Source organism: Agelaius tricolor, unplaced genomic scaffold (assembly GCF_023055355.1).
Source record: "Agelaius tricolor isolate 1412-34295 unplaced genomic scaffold, bAgeTri1.0.p SCAF_23, whole genome shotgun sequence".
Lineage (NCBI taxonomy): Eukaryota > Metazoa > Chordata > Aves > Passeriformes > Icteridae > Agelaius > Agelaius tricolor.
The window spans coordinates 1,259,202-1,271,336 of NW_027269283.1; the positions used below are offsets into that span (position 1 = coordinate 1,259,202).

Here is a 12,135-nt window from a genome sequence, read left to right on the forward strand (position 1 = left end):
CTCTGGCAGGGTTGGTTTAGTTTACTGCATTGTTTATTTTATCCTTTATTTTTTTTCTTCCCTATTAAAGAACTGTTATTTCCTGCTCCCATATTTTTGCCTGAGAGCCCCTTAATTTAAAATTGATAGCAATTCAGAGGGGTGGGTAGGGTTTACATTCTCCATTTCAGGGGAGGCTCCAGCCTTCCTTAGCAGACTCCTGTCTTTCCAAACCAAGACACAAAACTATAATTTGTGCTCTTAAAAAGGAAATAAGGCCAGAAGTTTCTCTCCTCAATGAGCTGAAAAGGCATCTCATAAGATCTGGAGGATTTCACCTCAAACTTAAGGATAGCTAATTGGACAGGAGCCAAAACTCCCGCCTGAGCAATTACTAGATATAATACTAGAATATAGATAAATACTAGAAATAGAAGAGATAAAATAATAGTAGAAAAAGAAGAGAACAAAGAAACTAATGGCTTTTGTGGGGTGTTTTACCAGGGGCAGGAGGGCCTCTTGCACCTGGATCTGTTTTTCTCTGTAAAGAGTTTTGTTATTTTGCCTTTTATTAAAACCTTTTTGTTTCCAACACTGCCACAGAATCCATCCTGCTGATTTTATGCCTTCTAAGGTAGCTGAGCTATCTTGGGTGTGAAATAGATCTCCAAGAGCTCATGAGACCTGGCTTGAAGAGAATCATATTTCAATCATCACAGGTTTCACTGTGGAGGGACCATACCAGGCAGATGAGACAAGAGTGAGGTGGTTTCCCTGGATTTGGGATGGTGTCATGCCCAAGGATACAGCACTAGGTTGGGTCACCACAAGAGGCAGCTCAACACCTCCAGGACATGCTCCTAAAAGTGGAGAGGAAAACCCCACCACTTTCCTATGGGACTTGGTTATGATCCTGGTGTCAGTGCTGCAGTCACAGTCCAACTCCAAATATTCAGCTACAGGGCCTCTGCTCCACCTCAACACCATCCCCTCAAAAAAACCCATTAGCTTTAAACCGTGAGGTCTCTCTGCATTTATGATCAAAGCTGAATTTTAATCCCATCTCTGACAGAAACAGCAGTGAAGTGCCTGGAGGAGCTGCCTTGCTCAGAAGGAAAAAGCTCAGCATAAAATCTGCCAGAAGCACCAGGTCTTGCTGTTGGTGCTTTTTTTGGTCCATAAAAGGCTGGCACCTCGGGGAAAAAAAGTCTTAAAATACAGTAATGATAGGTTTACTCATTTTGTAAGTAAGTCCATATCCTGACTGCACTTAGTGCATCTGTGCACTTGTGCTGGCCAGGGCTGGGGCAGAAAAGATCCCAGTGGGGATAAAGCTGGGGTTGGTTGCTCAGCCAGCCATGGCAGCACCTGGCCATGCTCTGTAGGAGAAGCTCCCCAGCTCTAGACACTTCAGCCACACCAATTTTAGTCTCCACTGACCACGGGCAGAGGAAACCTGCCAGGAAAGCACTACAGCTCCTCTCAGCCCTCCCCACCATCCACCTGCTTGTGGTGGCTTGTTCCACCACCAGCCACCAGGAGAGCCTGGCTATGGTATCAACAAGGAAATCACCAACTGGAGCAGGTGGAACACTGGGTTGCTGCTTCCCACAGAGCTTCCCACAGCCCCTGCAGTTCCTTACGTGATCGAGATGCTTCCACTCATCCGCCCACTCCCTCTCTGTCAGGCGGTGATCCACCAGCTCGTCCTGGTAGCCTCCATTCAACCCTGCAACAAAACACAGCCACACAGGGACTGATTAGATGGGCCAGTGGGGAGAGAAGTGGCCCCAAAGCAAGAATAAAGAGCTCTATTTCCAGCTCCACAGAGCTGGGATTTTAAAACACATCTCCAGGTGGCAGCTCTACAGGGGTAATTCCATGCTGGTGCTTTTATATCCCTGTCTGCTACAATCCACTTGTGGCTCCAGCTCTGACCTGCTTGTGGAGCTGGTTCTCCTGTTATAAACCCACAGCAGCTCAGAGCCTGTGATTCAGGCTGTTGTGCTGGAAACACATCATGCACCTCCCACACATCCCTTGGAGAAACAGGGCAGGGGGTCAATCTCTACTCTCCTGCTTTAGAGATCTTGGAAAAGTTAGTTTCTATTTCCCTGCCCTCTCTTCCTGCCTGCTGGGTTGGCTACACTCAACTCACACACTAAGTCCTTCCTCCAGCCTTCATACAGGGAAATACAAACACTCAATCTTCCTGTTTGTAACTTCCCATGGAGAGCTGTTTCCTCTGAACTCCCTGCAAAGACTCAGCTGTGAGGATATGCCCAGCATCAACCATCTTTGGCACGAGTGGCCAAGCAAAGACCAACACCAAAGCTCAACCAGGAACCCTCCAGGCTCTCACCAAGCCCGCCGTGCCTGTCCCGGATCTCTCTGTGCTCCAACATCTTGCTGGGGTCCCTGTAGAGGTGGGAGGTGGCAATATCTTCCAAGGTGTAGTGCTGGAGGGGTGGTGGGGTGGGGTGGAACTGCCCACTGGGGTTCATCAGGGGGATGGTGAGGGCAGGGCTGTGCCGGGGCGCGGGGCTGATGGTGCAAACCCTCTTGGCCGGAGGCTCTGTCGGCAGCGGCTCCCTCTCAAAGCTGCTGTCTTCCCTCCTGCAATCACACCAGCACAGACAGGCATTCCTTAGCATCCCATACATGTAACTCAGAAAGATGCAGATTTAGAATCAGCAGGGTTTGGGCAGCAAGGATTTTACCACGGGGTAAATGCAGAGAGCTCAAACAAATGCGCTCAATTTGTGAGGCGACGCACAAAGTGACCCCGTCAAAGAAAAGGGTTCAGGATGCCTGAGTGTTGTGATTCATCTCTCTGAGCATGACCAAATTAAAATTTCACAGTTTTTATAAATTTGAGGCATGCTCCACATAATTGCATAACAACTTTTATCTTGGAATAAAACGTGGTGAAAATGAAGCGCATCCTTCCCAGCCCTGCCAATGCCTCCGCTCCTTGCCTTGGGGGTGGGAAACTGCTCAGCTCTCTGGCTCAGGCTTTGCAGTGCTACCCAAAAGTCCCTCTGGGACACACCCTGCCTGAAAGAGGAACCCAACCTGAATTCATAGTGCAGTAGGAACAGTCATTGAAGTCTTAGAACAGCCAGAATTTGTTGTTGAGAGTGATAAGATCCTGATCCTTAAAGCTTTGTCAGCAGCAAAGATAAAACAGGAGTCACTACTTCAACAACTGAGCAGAGGGACAAAAGCTGTCACCTGTCTGGACTGTGCCTCTTGCCATTGCCATTGACCTCGATGAGCAGCTCAGAGGAGTCAGCAGGAGATGTGGTGTTGGTGTTGAGCAGGATGTGCTCGTGCTGGGCCAGGTACTGGGAGGGCGTTTGCTTGGCAGCACGGGCACAGTGCAGCAGCTCCCGCTGCAGCAGAGGGAGGTTGGCCTGGAAAACAAGCACAGAGCTGGGTTACAGCAGCTGTTCCAAAAGGTTTGGCTTTCATTAATAGCTCAGAGCAGTAACACCTGTGACCCATGACCCCCACTCAGGATCCCCCAGCTCCTGGTGTCTGCACTGGCAGATTTAGCTGTATTTTCCCAGGAGCCTGATGTTGGTAACCCAAAATCCAAGTGTTACAGGAAGCACTGTGTGCTTCCAGCATCTGGTTACCCAGAGGTGTTGTGGAATCCCCGTCCCTAGAATGCTCAAGGCAAAGTTGGACAGGGCTTGGTGCAACCAGGTCTAGTGGAAGGTGTCCCTGCCCATGGCTGGGGCTGGAATGAGATGAGCTTTAAGGTCCCTTCCAACCCAAACCACCCTGTGATTCTGTGATTTAACCATCCCAGACAGACTCCGTGTGCCAGCACTTCAAACATTCTAGATCTGAACATTTGCAAATAAGATTATAGGCTCAGAAGCTGCCACATGGAGCTTGGTTTGCCTCCTTTATCTCCAGCACACAAGCAGACATATGTGGCTCACAGCACAACGTCAGCCAGTCCCACACGGCCAGCTCTGTGCAGTCTGTCTTGGGCTCCAGCAGAATGCTGTGGTGCTTGCAAGGAGAGCTTTCCCAGCAATGTCACAGTGCCAAGAGGCACAGGCAGGCACACAGAGTGGCAGCAAGCCCCAGCAGCTCCCTGTCACCTTCAGGAAGGGGATCACAAATGGCCGCAGGGGGAAGTTGGTCGCCTCTTGCAGCTTGCAGTGAAATTCCTCGATTGTCACCGTTGAGTTCTGAGAAAAGAAATTAAGAAATGAAATGGCAATTATTTCTTATTTTTAGACATGTGGGAAATGGCTCCAAATGAACAGAACTGGGAGGGAGACAGCATCTGCTGCTCCAGGGCTGACAGTGTTTGCATTGGATCCTGCTGGATGCAGCCAGCAAGGCTCAGGCCAGCAGAGCAGGAATGCTGCACTAGGAGAGGGGTGGGAACTGCCTGGCTCAGCACTCCCCCAGCTCCAGAGTGGGAGGCAGAGGCTGACTCCAGGGCAGCAGGACCCAGCTGGCACCTACTGCATGCTGGGGCAGGCTGTGGGGAGTCAGACTTTGATCCCAGCTGCTCAGAACTGCACACCTTCCTCCCCTTCAGTTCTCCTCATCTAACCTATCCATGGAGTCTCAGCAGCCCTCTGTTTACTGTGGTCCCCTCCTGGTCCAGCCCTGCCTCCCCTGGGGCTGCTCAGGCTGGGGAATGCCTGGGACAGCAGCATTTGATAATCTGCATGTACAAAATGCACCCCTGCAGCAACAAGCACGATCTGGGGTGAGAACAACAGCCAAAGGGACCTGGACAGCTTCTCCTTCCTTCCCCAAAAGGGTAGGCTAAGGCACTACCCTACATCCATGGAATGAAATAGGCTATATAAATGCAGCAGCAGCATTTTACATCCAGTGCTTAAGCTCTGGGAGTGACCCAGAGGACATGGACAGACTCAGGTTTGCCTTGGAAGCAGAAATGCTCCATGCTGCTGCAGTCTAGCTCCCTTCAGTGCCTGCTGAGCCTCAAAAGAACACGTACCAAAAAGCAGAGATCAGTGCAGGAGCTCCAGGGGACCACAGCTGCCCAGGGCTCCAGAGCCTCAGTCCAAGGTCACAGAATGGGTTGGGTTGGAAGCATCCTCAAAAGCCATCTCATTCCACCCCTGCCATGGCAGGGACACCTTCCACTGTCCCAGGTGCTCCCAGCCCTGTCCAGCCTGGCCTTGGGCACTGCCAGGGATCCAGGGGCAGCCCCAGCTGCTCTGGGCACCCTGTGCCAGGGCCTCAGCTCCCTCACAGGGAAGAATTTCTTCCTAATATGCAATCCAAACCTCCTCTTTTTCAGTTTAAAGCCATTCCCCCTTGTCCTGTCACTCCATGCCTTTGTGCATATGGAGTATCATGTCTAATGCACTGGACAGCATTTCTCCCAGTTATTCTGTATAAATGCAAACACTGGATACAATTCTGCAGCAAGACCTGTTCATTTGGGTTTGAAGGGTGTTCTCATGGCAGGGGTTAGGAATGAGGTGATCTTTAAGGTCCCAAATCAAACCATTCTGTGATTCCATGATTTACAGAAAGGCTTTGTCCAATTCCTTCCAGCTTTCCTTAAGTTTGGCTGCACACAATCTCGTGCCTAAGCCACTGGACCAACAGCTTTTTGAAACACAGCAAAGAAAAATTAAATCATTCATTTTCTCAGGAAGCACAAACATAAGAGTCTGGCTTAGCAAAGATGCAAACAAACACTGTGTGCCAGGACCTGGGAAAAGCCAGGCAGCCTGGGATGGTTCAGGACTTACCACGAGTGCCAGGACGAGGGTCCGGACCTTCTCCCCGATCTCTGGTGAGATGTCATTCCCAAACTGCTGCAGGGTGGTGAGGAAACGCTTCAGCTTGCTCAGCTGCCGGGCTCCACATGTGGCTGGGAGCTGCTGGTTGGTCAGTGAGGAGGAGGAGGATGAGGAAGGGCCGTTGCTGAACCTCTGGGGTGGGGATGGGGCCCCGTTCAGGGTCGGGGGGGAATGGTTGATTCCGTTGGGCACTGCAAAGGGCAGACAGAAGCCATGCTGAGCACCAGGTGGGCACATCCCTGTGCCCTGGTGCTGAAGTGGATCCATCCTCCAGCCAGGAGGCTGCTGCTGCTGCTGCTGAGGGGCAGCTCAGGTGGCTCCACCTCACCCAAGGAGGGCTGGCAGAGCCTACCCTGTGCCTGCCATCCCTCCCTGGGGATTTACAGGGAGTTTCACAAACACAGTTGTTTTTATCCAACCTGGTCCCATCTGCAATTTTGCCTCCTGTAAGTGGTGAGCATGTTGAAACAGACTGAAGGGCTGGAAGTTTGGGAACTCAGCAAGGGATTAGGATAAATTGTTGACATCCCCACGCTGTGGTTGTGCAATGTCAAGCCCTGTCTGATGAGCAGCTGTGCACTGGGGCCCCAGCTTGGTATAAACCCAGAATTTCAGAGTGAAAAGCACATCATTGGAAAGAGAGTCATAGCTGATCCACAGGGCTTATCCTTAAAAACCCAGCCCTGAATCCCTTATGGATTTAACTGCTGACAAGGGGACCACAAGGTATAAAAAACATTTCAAGTGATGGTGTTCAGAGAAGCCCTGAAACCACCTGGCAGAGCTGCCCCTTGCCTGTGGGAAGAGCAGAAACTTGCTAGAAAAGATGCCAAAATTTCTGCTGCAGCTTCATGAGGATCATACCAAATCCTGATGAACCCAGTGTGGGGTTTTTCACAGAAGACAGGAGGTACTTGAACAGTTAAACCACTCTGGGGCATGCCAGGGTCGGAGGCTGGAAAGGCTCCACACACCTGGACCTTCGTGGTGAGCACAGGAGGGAAACTTAACCAGAGTCAGTTAAGATGCAAGGAAAGATAAGGCTACAGAGACCAACAAAGGTGGCTCCTGCCAACCAAGGGGTGACAGCCCTCACAGACAGATGATGAGATGAAGGTGAAGGCCAGCACTGAGAGGATGGAGGTACAAAGGCAATGTGAGCTCATGCCTTTTGTTATGGAGCAAAGCAACCTGAAAAACTCCTGTTTTTCACACCCACTCCCAAAGCAGCAAAGCAACAGGGACGTCAGGATGCACCCACAGGTACAGCTCCACAGAGTACACCAGAGCTGTGTGAAAGGCAAGGCCCTTCTGGTAATTACTCATAAAGGCCTTTATTTCACTATAAAAGGGCTACAGATAGGGTGAAGCTGCCAAGAGAAGCTCCTCTCAAACAGCAAAGGCTGTGCAGCTCCGTGCTCTCCGGCGGCCACAACCGAGGCGCTTTCCCCCTTCTCTATTTCACTTCCTCTTATTCTTTCAGATGAAAGCCTGGGGAGAGCAACGGGCTCTATTTATACCTCAGGAGAAAGAGGGGCTGTGTGACACCCCTGGGGCTGTGGGGGACCCTGGGGAGAGGCTGCCAAGGAGGGAGCAGGGGATGCTGGTGGATGGGGGATGCCGTTAGACACGGCCCCGTAACCGCGCTCTGCCTTTCTGGGCTCAGCCCTCCTGACCCTCTGCCAACGGCACCACCACAGGGCAGCTGGCACTCATCTGATCCTGCACATCACCAGGACCTGCTCCACCACACAGCACACAGCAGGGCTGGCACCTCGACTGCCAGGTGAGAGCACAGCGCTGCAGCAAGCGAGGCAGAGCACCATGACCTGCGGGATTGCTGGTTTGGGGACAGCAGGGTGATAAAATTCCTGGGAACAAAGTCATCACCCAAGGCTACTCTTAAATTCTGCCTTAGGTCCTCCACAGTCAAAGGTTTTGCTGCTTCTCCAACCCTGTGTTAATGATCCAACCCTGTGTTAATGATCCCTTTGTTCCAACTGCTCCACCTCACCTACCCAAGCCAGGGCAGGTCACTCCCCCACTGAGTGACCAAGACCCTCTGGTGCAACTGAGAAATGAAAAAGCAAGAATGAACTTCACCATAGGTCACATCTCTCACGTGTCTTGGAAAGAGGCAATTAAGTCATCTGCAATCAGCAGATTCAGGCTTCTTGGCCCTTAACAGCGTGCCAAGCATCCTCATTGGAAAAATTAATTTCTGTCACTTTGCTAATGGTCTTTTTCTGCCTGAGCAAAAGGAGAGCCATTAAAAACGCCTGAGCACATAAAGATGGGGACAATGTGTCTGGCGGGATAACCCAGTGATTAGTGCTGCTGCCAGCACATCACAGTGTGTCCTCCAGGAGGCTGGGCTGGAAATCTCCAAATCCCAGTGCCAGCATGGAACTCTGAGATAGCCCAGACACTGTCATGGACAGCACAGCAACACAGAACCAGCTAGGGAACACTCTGTGCAAGGAAAAGGGGTGAGGAGAGCATGGAAAATATGTACATGCCATGTGTGGGGGTCAGATAACTCCATGCCCAACAAAGTAAAGCAGCTTTGCTCCGGAACAATGCTTTTAAAAAGACGTTAAATGGCTTAAATGTTGGCTAAAGAAGGAAAAGAAGAGCCTTTCTAGGCTGTAAGAAAAGGCTGAAGGTCCTTTCCATCCACAGAGTCACCTCTGAGCAACACTCAGCTAGAAGAAGTGGGTGCAAGGCTGTGCTACAGCTGGGTAGGATCAGGACTGACTGTGGCTTAATAGGAAAGATTATGAAGAGAAGATGGAAAAAAGAGAATCTGGATGGACAGCAAGGAATTTTCAAGGCTGGGAAATTAAAAAAATGAAAAACTTTCTAATCTCAGCTGCAGGAATGCTGCCTGCAAAGTGAGATACAGCAGAGTGGGAATTAACTCCTCCAAAAGATAAAGAGGAAAGCCCAGCTCTTGGCTCGCTTGAAGCTGACCTGATAAAAGATTCAATTTCTTAAGGAGTTTATGGTGGAAATCAAGGCTGCACCTGCAAAGAGAAAGACTCAAGGCAGCACCAGGAGCAAGGCAGGAGCAGGCAGGGGGGCAAAGGGGGATTACACAGCCTGTTTTATGTCCTGCATGCAGTACAGAACTGCAGGAAAGCCCCGGTCCCCCCTCCCACATAGCCAGGCAGCATCACCCGCCGTGCCCTGGCTGATGGCTGGGACATCCCAGTGGGTTCTAGGAGCAGAGCCTGCCCTGCTGGCTGGAGCTGGTCCCAGGACAAGCAGCAACACTGGGCTTACGTGCAGTTGGAGTGAAGGACACGGGCCGGGGGCCGCCGGCGTTGACGGGGGGCAGCGGCGGCATGTTGGGAGGAGAGGACCTGGACTGGATCTTCACTTCCACGGGCGATCCGGGCATCACTGGCACCCTCTTCTCACCAGCAACTGTACCAAGAGAAGGTGGCAAGGCTTAGTGACAGTCCCTGACACGCATTTCCCCGCCCAGCACGCCGGGAACAGTTGCAAGGGTGAAGATAAGAGCTGGGGGAAGTCACGCAAGCGCTGCTCTGGAGGGCCCCGAGCTGGGGACAGGCACCAGGGGTCTGTCTGTGGTGTCTGTGCTCACCATCCCAGTCTCCTGACTCCATCTCCTCATCCCTCATGCCCAAAGATCCTGTTCAAAGTGTTTCTGTCGATTTGCTCTGCCCCTGTTTAAGATCTCTCTGATACACACCTCGCTGAGCCTTTCCAGAGGAATCACAACCTCTGGGAGCCATGCAAGCAGTAATGGGGACTTGGGCTGGGCCAGAAGTGACTGGAAGGAGCCTGGGGTTGTAGAGATGAGCTGATATCAGCTACTCACAGCCCCACTCCTGTGTACAGCCTATGACCAGCTCAAACTGCAGCTTCCTTTGCAGCCTTGAGGGATGCCCCAGCTCAGGGGAGCAGTGTGACCATACTCCCAGCTCCAGTGGCTGGCATCAGCTTCATGAGACAAAAAGGAAGAAACATCCTGATGTAATAGTGGGATGTTTTTGTTTTTTTGAGAGGGGTGTTTTGGGGTATTTTTGGTTTTTAAAGTGCAGACAGCTCAGCAGACAAAGCCTAAGGATCTCCAAAGCGCGGCTCCCGTGGGAGCCAGTCCCATGCCAGGGGTGCTTTGTGTTGCACTGCCAGCATCTCCAGTGTCCATGACCCCAAAGAAACCACCCCTCAGACATGATGGTCCCCACTCTCTGCTCTTCAAGCTGGCCCTCTCCTCGCTCAATTAACTCACTAACGAGATGAGAGCAGCTTGTCTCCCCCAGGAACACAGCCAGGTCTCCAGCTGCACCCCAGCTCAGGCTGTGAGGGAGCTCAACCCAACTTCCACCTCTCCAGTGGTGCAAACTGGGCTTGGGACCATTAACATGGAATTTGTTATCCACAGCTCTTACCAGTATCTGTCAGCTGCAAGAAATTCAGCTTTTGAGCCCAGGCAAACGATTAAATGCTGCATTCCCATACAGCACTGAATAGGTGGCAAAATTCTGCACTGAAATACAACCCAAACCTGCTACTTCTTGACTCCCAACAACAAAAACGCTGCTTTTGAGAGCAGAGAAAACAGAAACTGGCACCTGAGCCCTCGTGCTGCTGCCTGGAATCTGCTCTGTCAGCCCCAGCACCTGCTCTGCCACCGAGCTGCCTCATTTATTTTCCTTATGGCAAGTCATGGGGAATGCCAGAGAGGTAACAAATGAACTTTGTTATTCCCAGCATTTCTTTCTGCTGTTTGCAGGAAGGGGGAGCAAGGATGATACACTCTGAATGAAAATCCATGTTTTCCTGCCCTGTCAGTACAGGTGGAATAACTTGGGTTGGAATTGCTACAAAACCCACATCCCAGAACAATTGTGTCTTCATTTATCTAAACCTGCTTTCAAGAAAAGGAAAAAATTCCAGGCTCTGCTTTCATGAAGTGGGGAGATATTGAAGCCATGGGAAACTACTATTAATTTTAACTTATAAGAACTACATTAATCCCATATTGCAAACTACTGTACATGTGGCCCAGCTTCCATACAATTGAACCCTGATGTGCAGACCCTCCCTGTCATTCCCATGCATGAATATGATATTCAGATGAATAACCATGCATTGATGTAGGAACATGACATCATTTATATATGTAGGCACCTATTCCAGCAGGTGAGTTTATCACCAAGAGCAAGGAAAACCCCATGACTTTCCTCTCTAAATAAATGCAGCAAAACAGTGAAATTTTGTACACAAAGTTAGGGGTATTTCTACCACAAAAAGTCTGAGTTCCCTCACTCAGGCAAGGAAGGGACACATTGCTAAATGACCCAAATTATTCAATCAAAGCAGCACTAATTGTGCCTCCCCAGCACTCGGTTTCAGCTGCCCAATGACCATCCAGGGTCCCACTGTCACCCACCTGCCTCTTCCTCTTCTCCCCCTTCCCATGAAACCCCCTTTTCCAGGTGCACATGGCCAATCTGATATTGCCATACTCTGGAGAGCATGAAATCCTTAACTCTTCTCCTATTCCTTCCTAAAATGTTCCTAGGGCACATTAAGAAAGCATAACTAATTTGGTTAATTTACAGAGAGGGAGATAAATTTTGCATGGAATTTATAACCCCAAAATAAAACCAGCTACTGTGTCAGACACCAAAACTGAAGCCCACAAGAAGCCAACACCTTCCCTTCCAAGCCCACTCCAACAGACAAGAAGCAAACAGGATTGTTAAATTTAAAAGCTTCCTGCTAATGACCTGGGGCATCTATAAATGCAGATAAAAACCATCTTTCTGAAGCTCTCCTTTTTTAGCCTAAACATGTCCATTTAATGAGAATCATCTGAGCAAACCAGGCTGTGACCAAGGGCATGAGTCAGCCTTGAGCTGACCTGGGGCTAAAACTGAGCCAGTGAGCAGCTCCCTGGAGAAAGGCTGCCTTCCTGGACTCATTCTTTCACTTCCACCACTCAGAAATATTTACCAAGAGCAGCTTTTCAGTGCTGCCTCCATTTGCACAGGGAGGATGCAGAGATGCTCCTCAAAATGTGTGCAAGTCCCTCAGCTGTGTCACTCACCTAAAGAGTCAAATGTCATCACAGACTTTGGATGATACTCTAACAAGAATAATTGTTGTCAATGCCTGAATGCTCTGAGCACCAGAGCAAGACACCTGCCCCAACTGGAAACACTGCACTGCTCTCCTTCAAAAACTCCTTCCAAACCTTACCTGGATCAGAAACACAAATGCTGTTGTTCCTTCTCAAGCAGTGCCTGCAGGAGCAGGCCAGACATATTTATGGCACAACACTTTGTTTGTCAAGCTGCCAAATGCC

The 12,135-nt window shown here is 50.4% G+C and overlaps 1 protein-coding gene across 5 annotated transcripts in view; it reads right to left on the reverse strand.

The window, feature by feature from the left end:
• Positions 1-12,135, reverse strand: part of CBFA2T2 (CBFA2/RUNX1 partner transcriptional co-repressor 2) — a 62,737-nt gene that overhangs the window by 8,780 nt on the left and 41,822 nt on the right. For all 5 annotated transcript variants that reach the window (XM_071446634.1, XM_071446632.1, XM_071446633.1 and 2 more), the window contains exons 2-7: positions 9,078-9,221; positions 5,742-5,983; positions 4,098-4,187; positions 3,214-3,395; positions 2,342-2,595; positions 1,623-1,708 (exon numbers count right to left, since the gene is read on the reverse strand). In XM_071446634.1, coding sequence (XP_071302735.1) covers positions 1,623-1,708; positions 2,342-2,595; positions 3,214-3,395; positions 4,098-4,187; positions 5,742-5,983; positions 9,078-9,221 — 998 coding nt within the window. The remainder of the gene's footprint in view (positions 1-1,622; positions 1,709-2,341; positions 2,596-3,213; positions 3,396-4,097; positions 4,188-5,741; positions 5,984-9,077; positions 9,222-12,135) is intronic.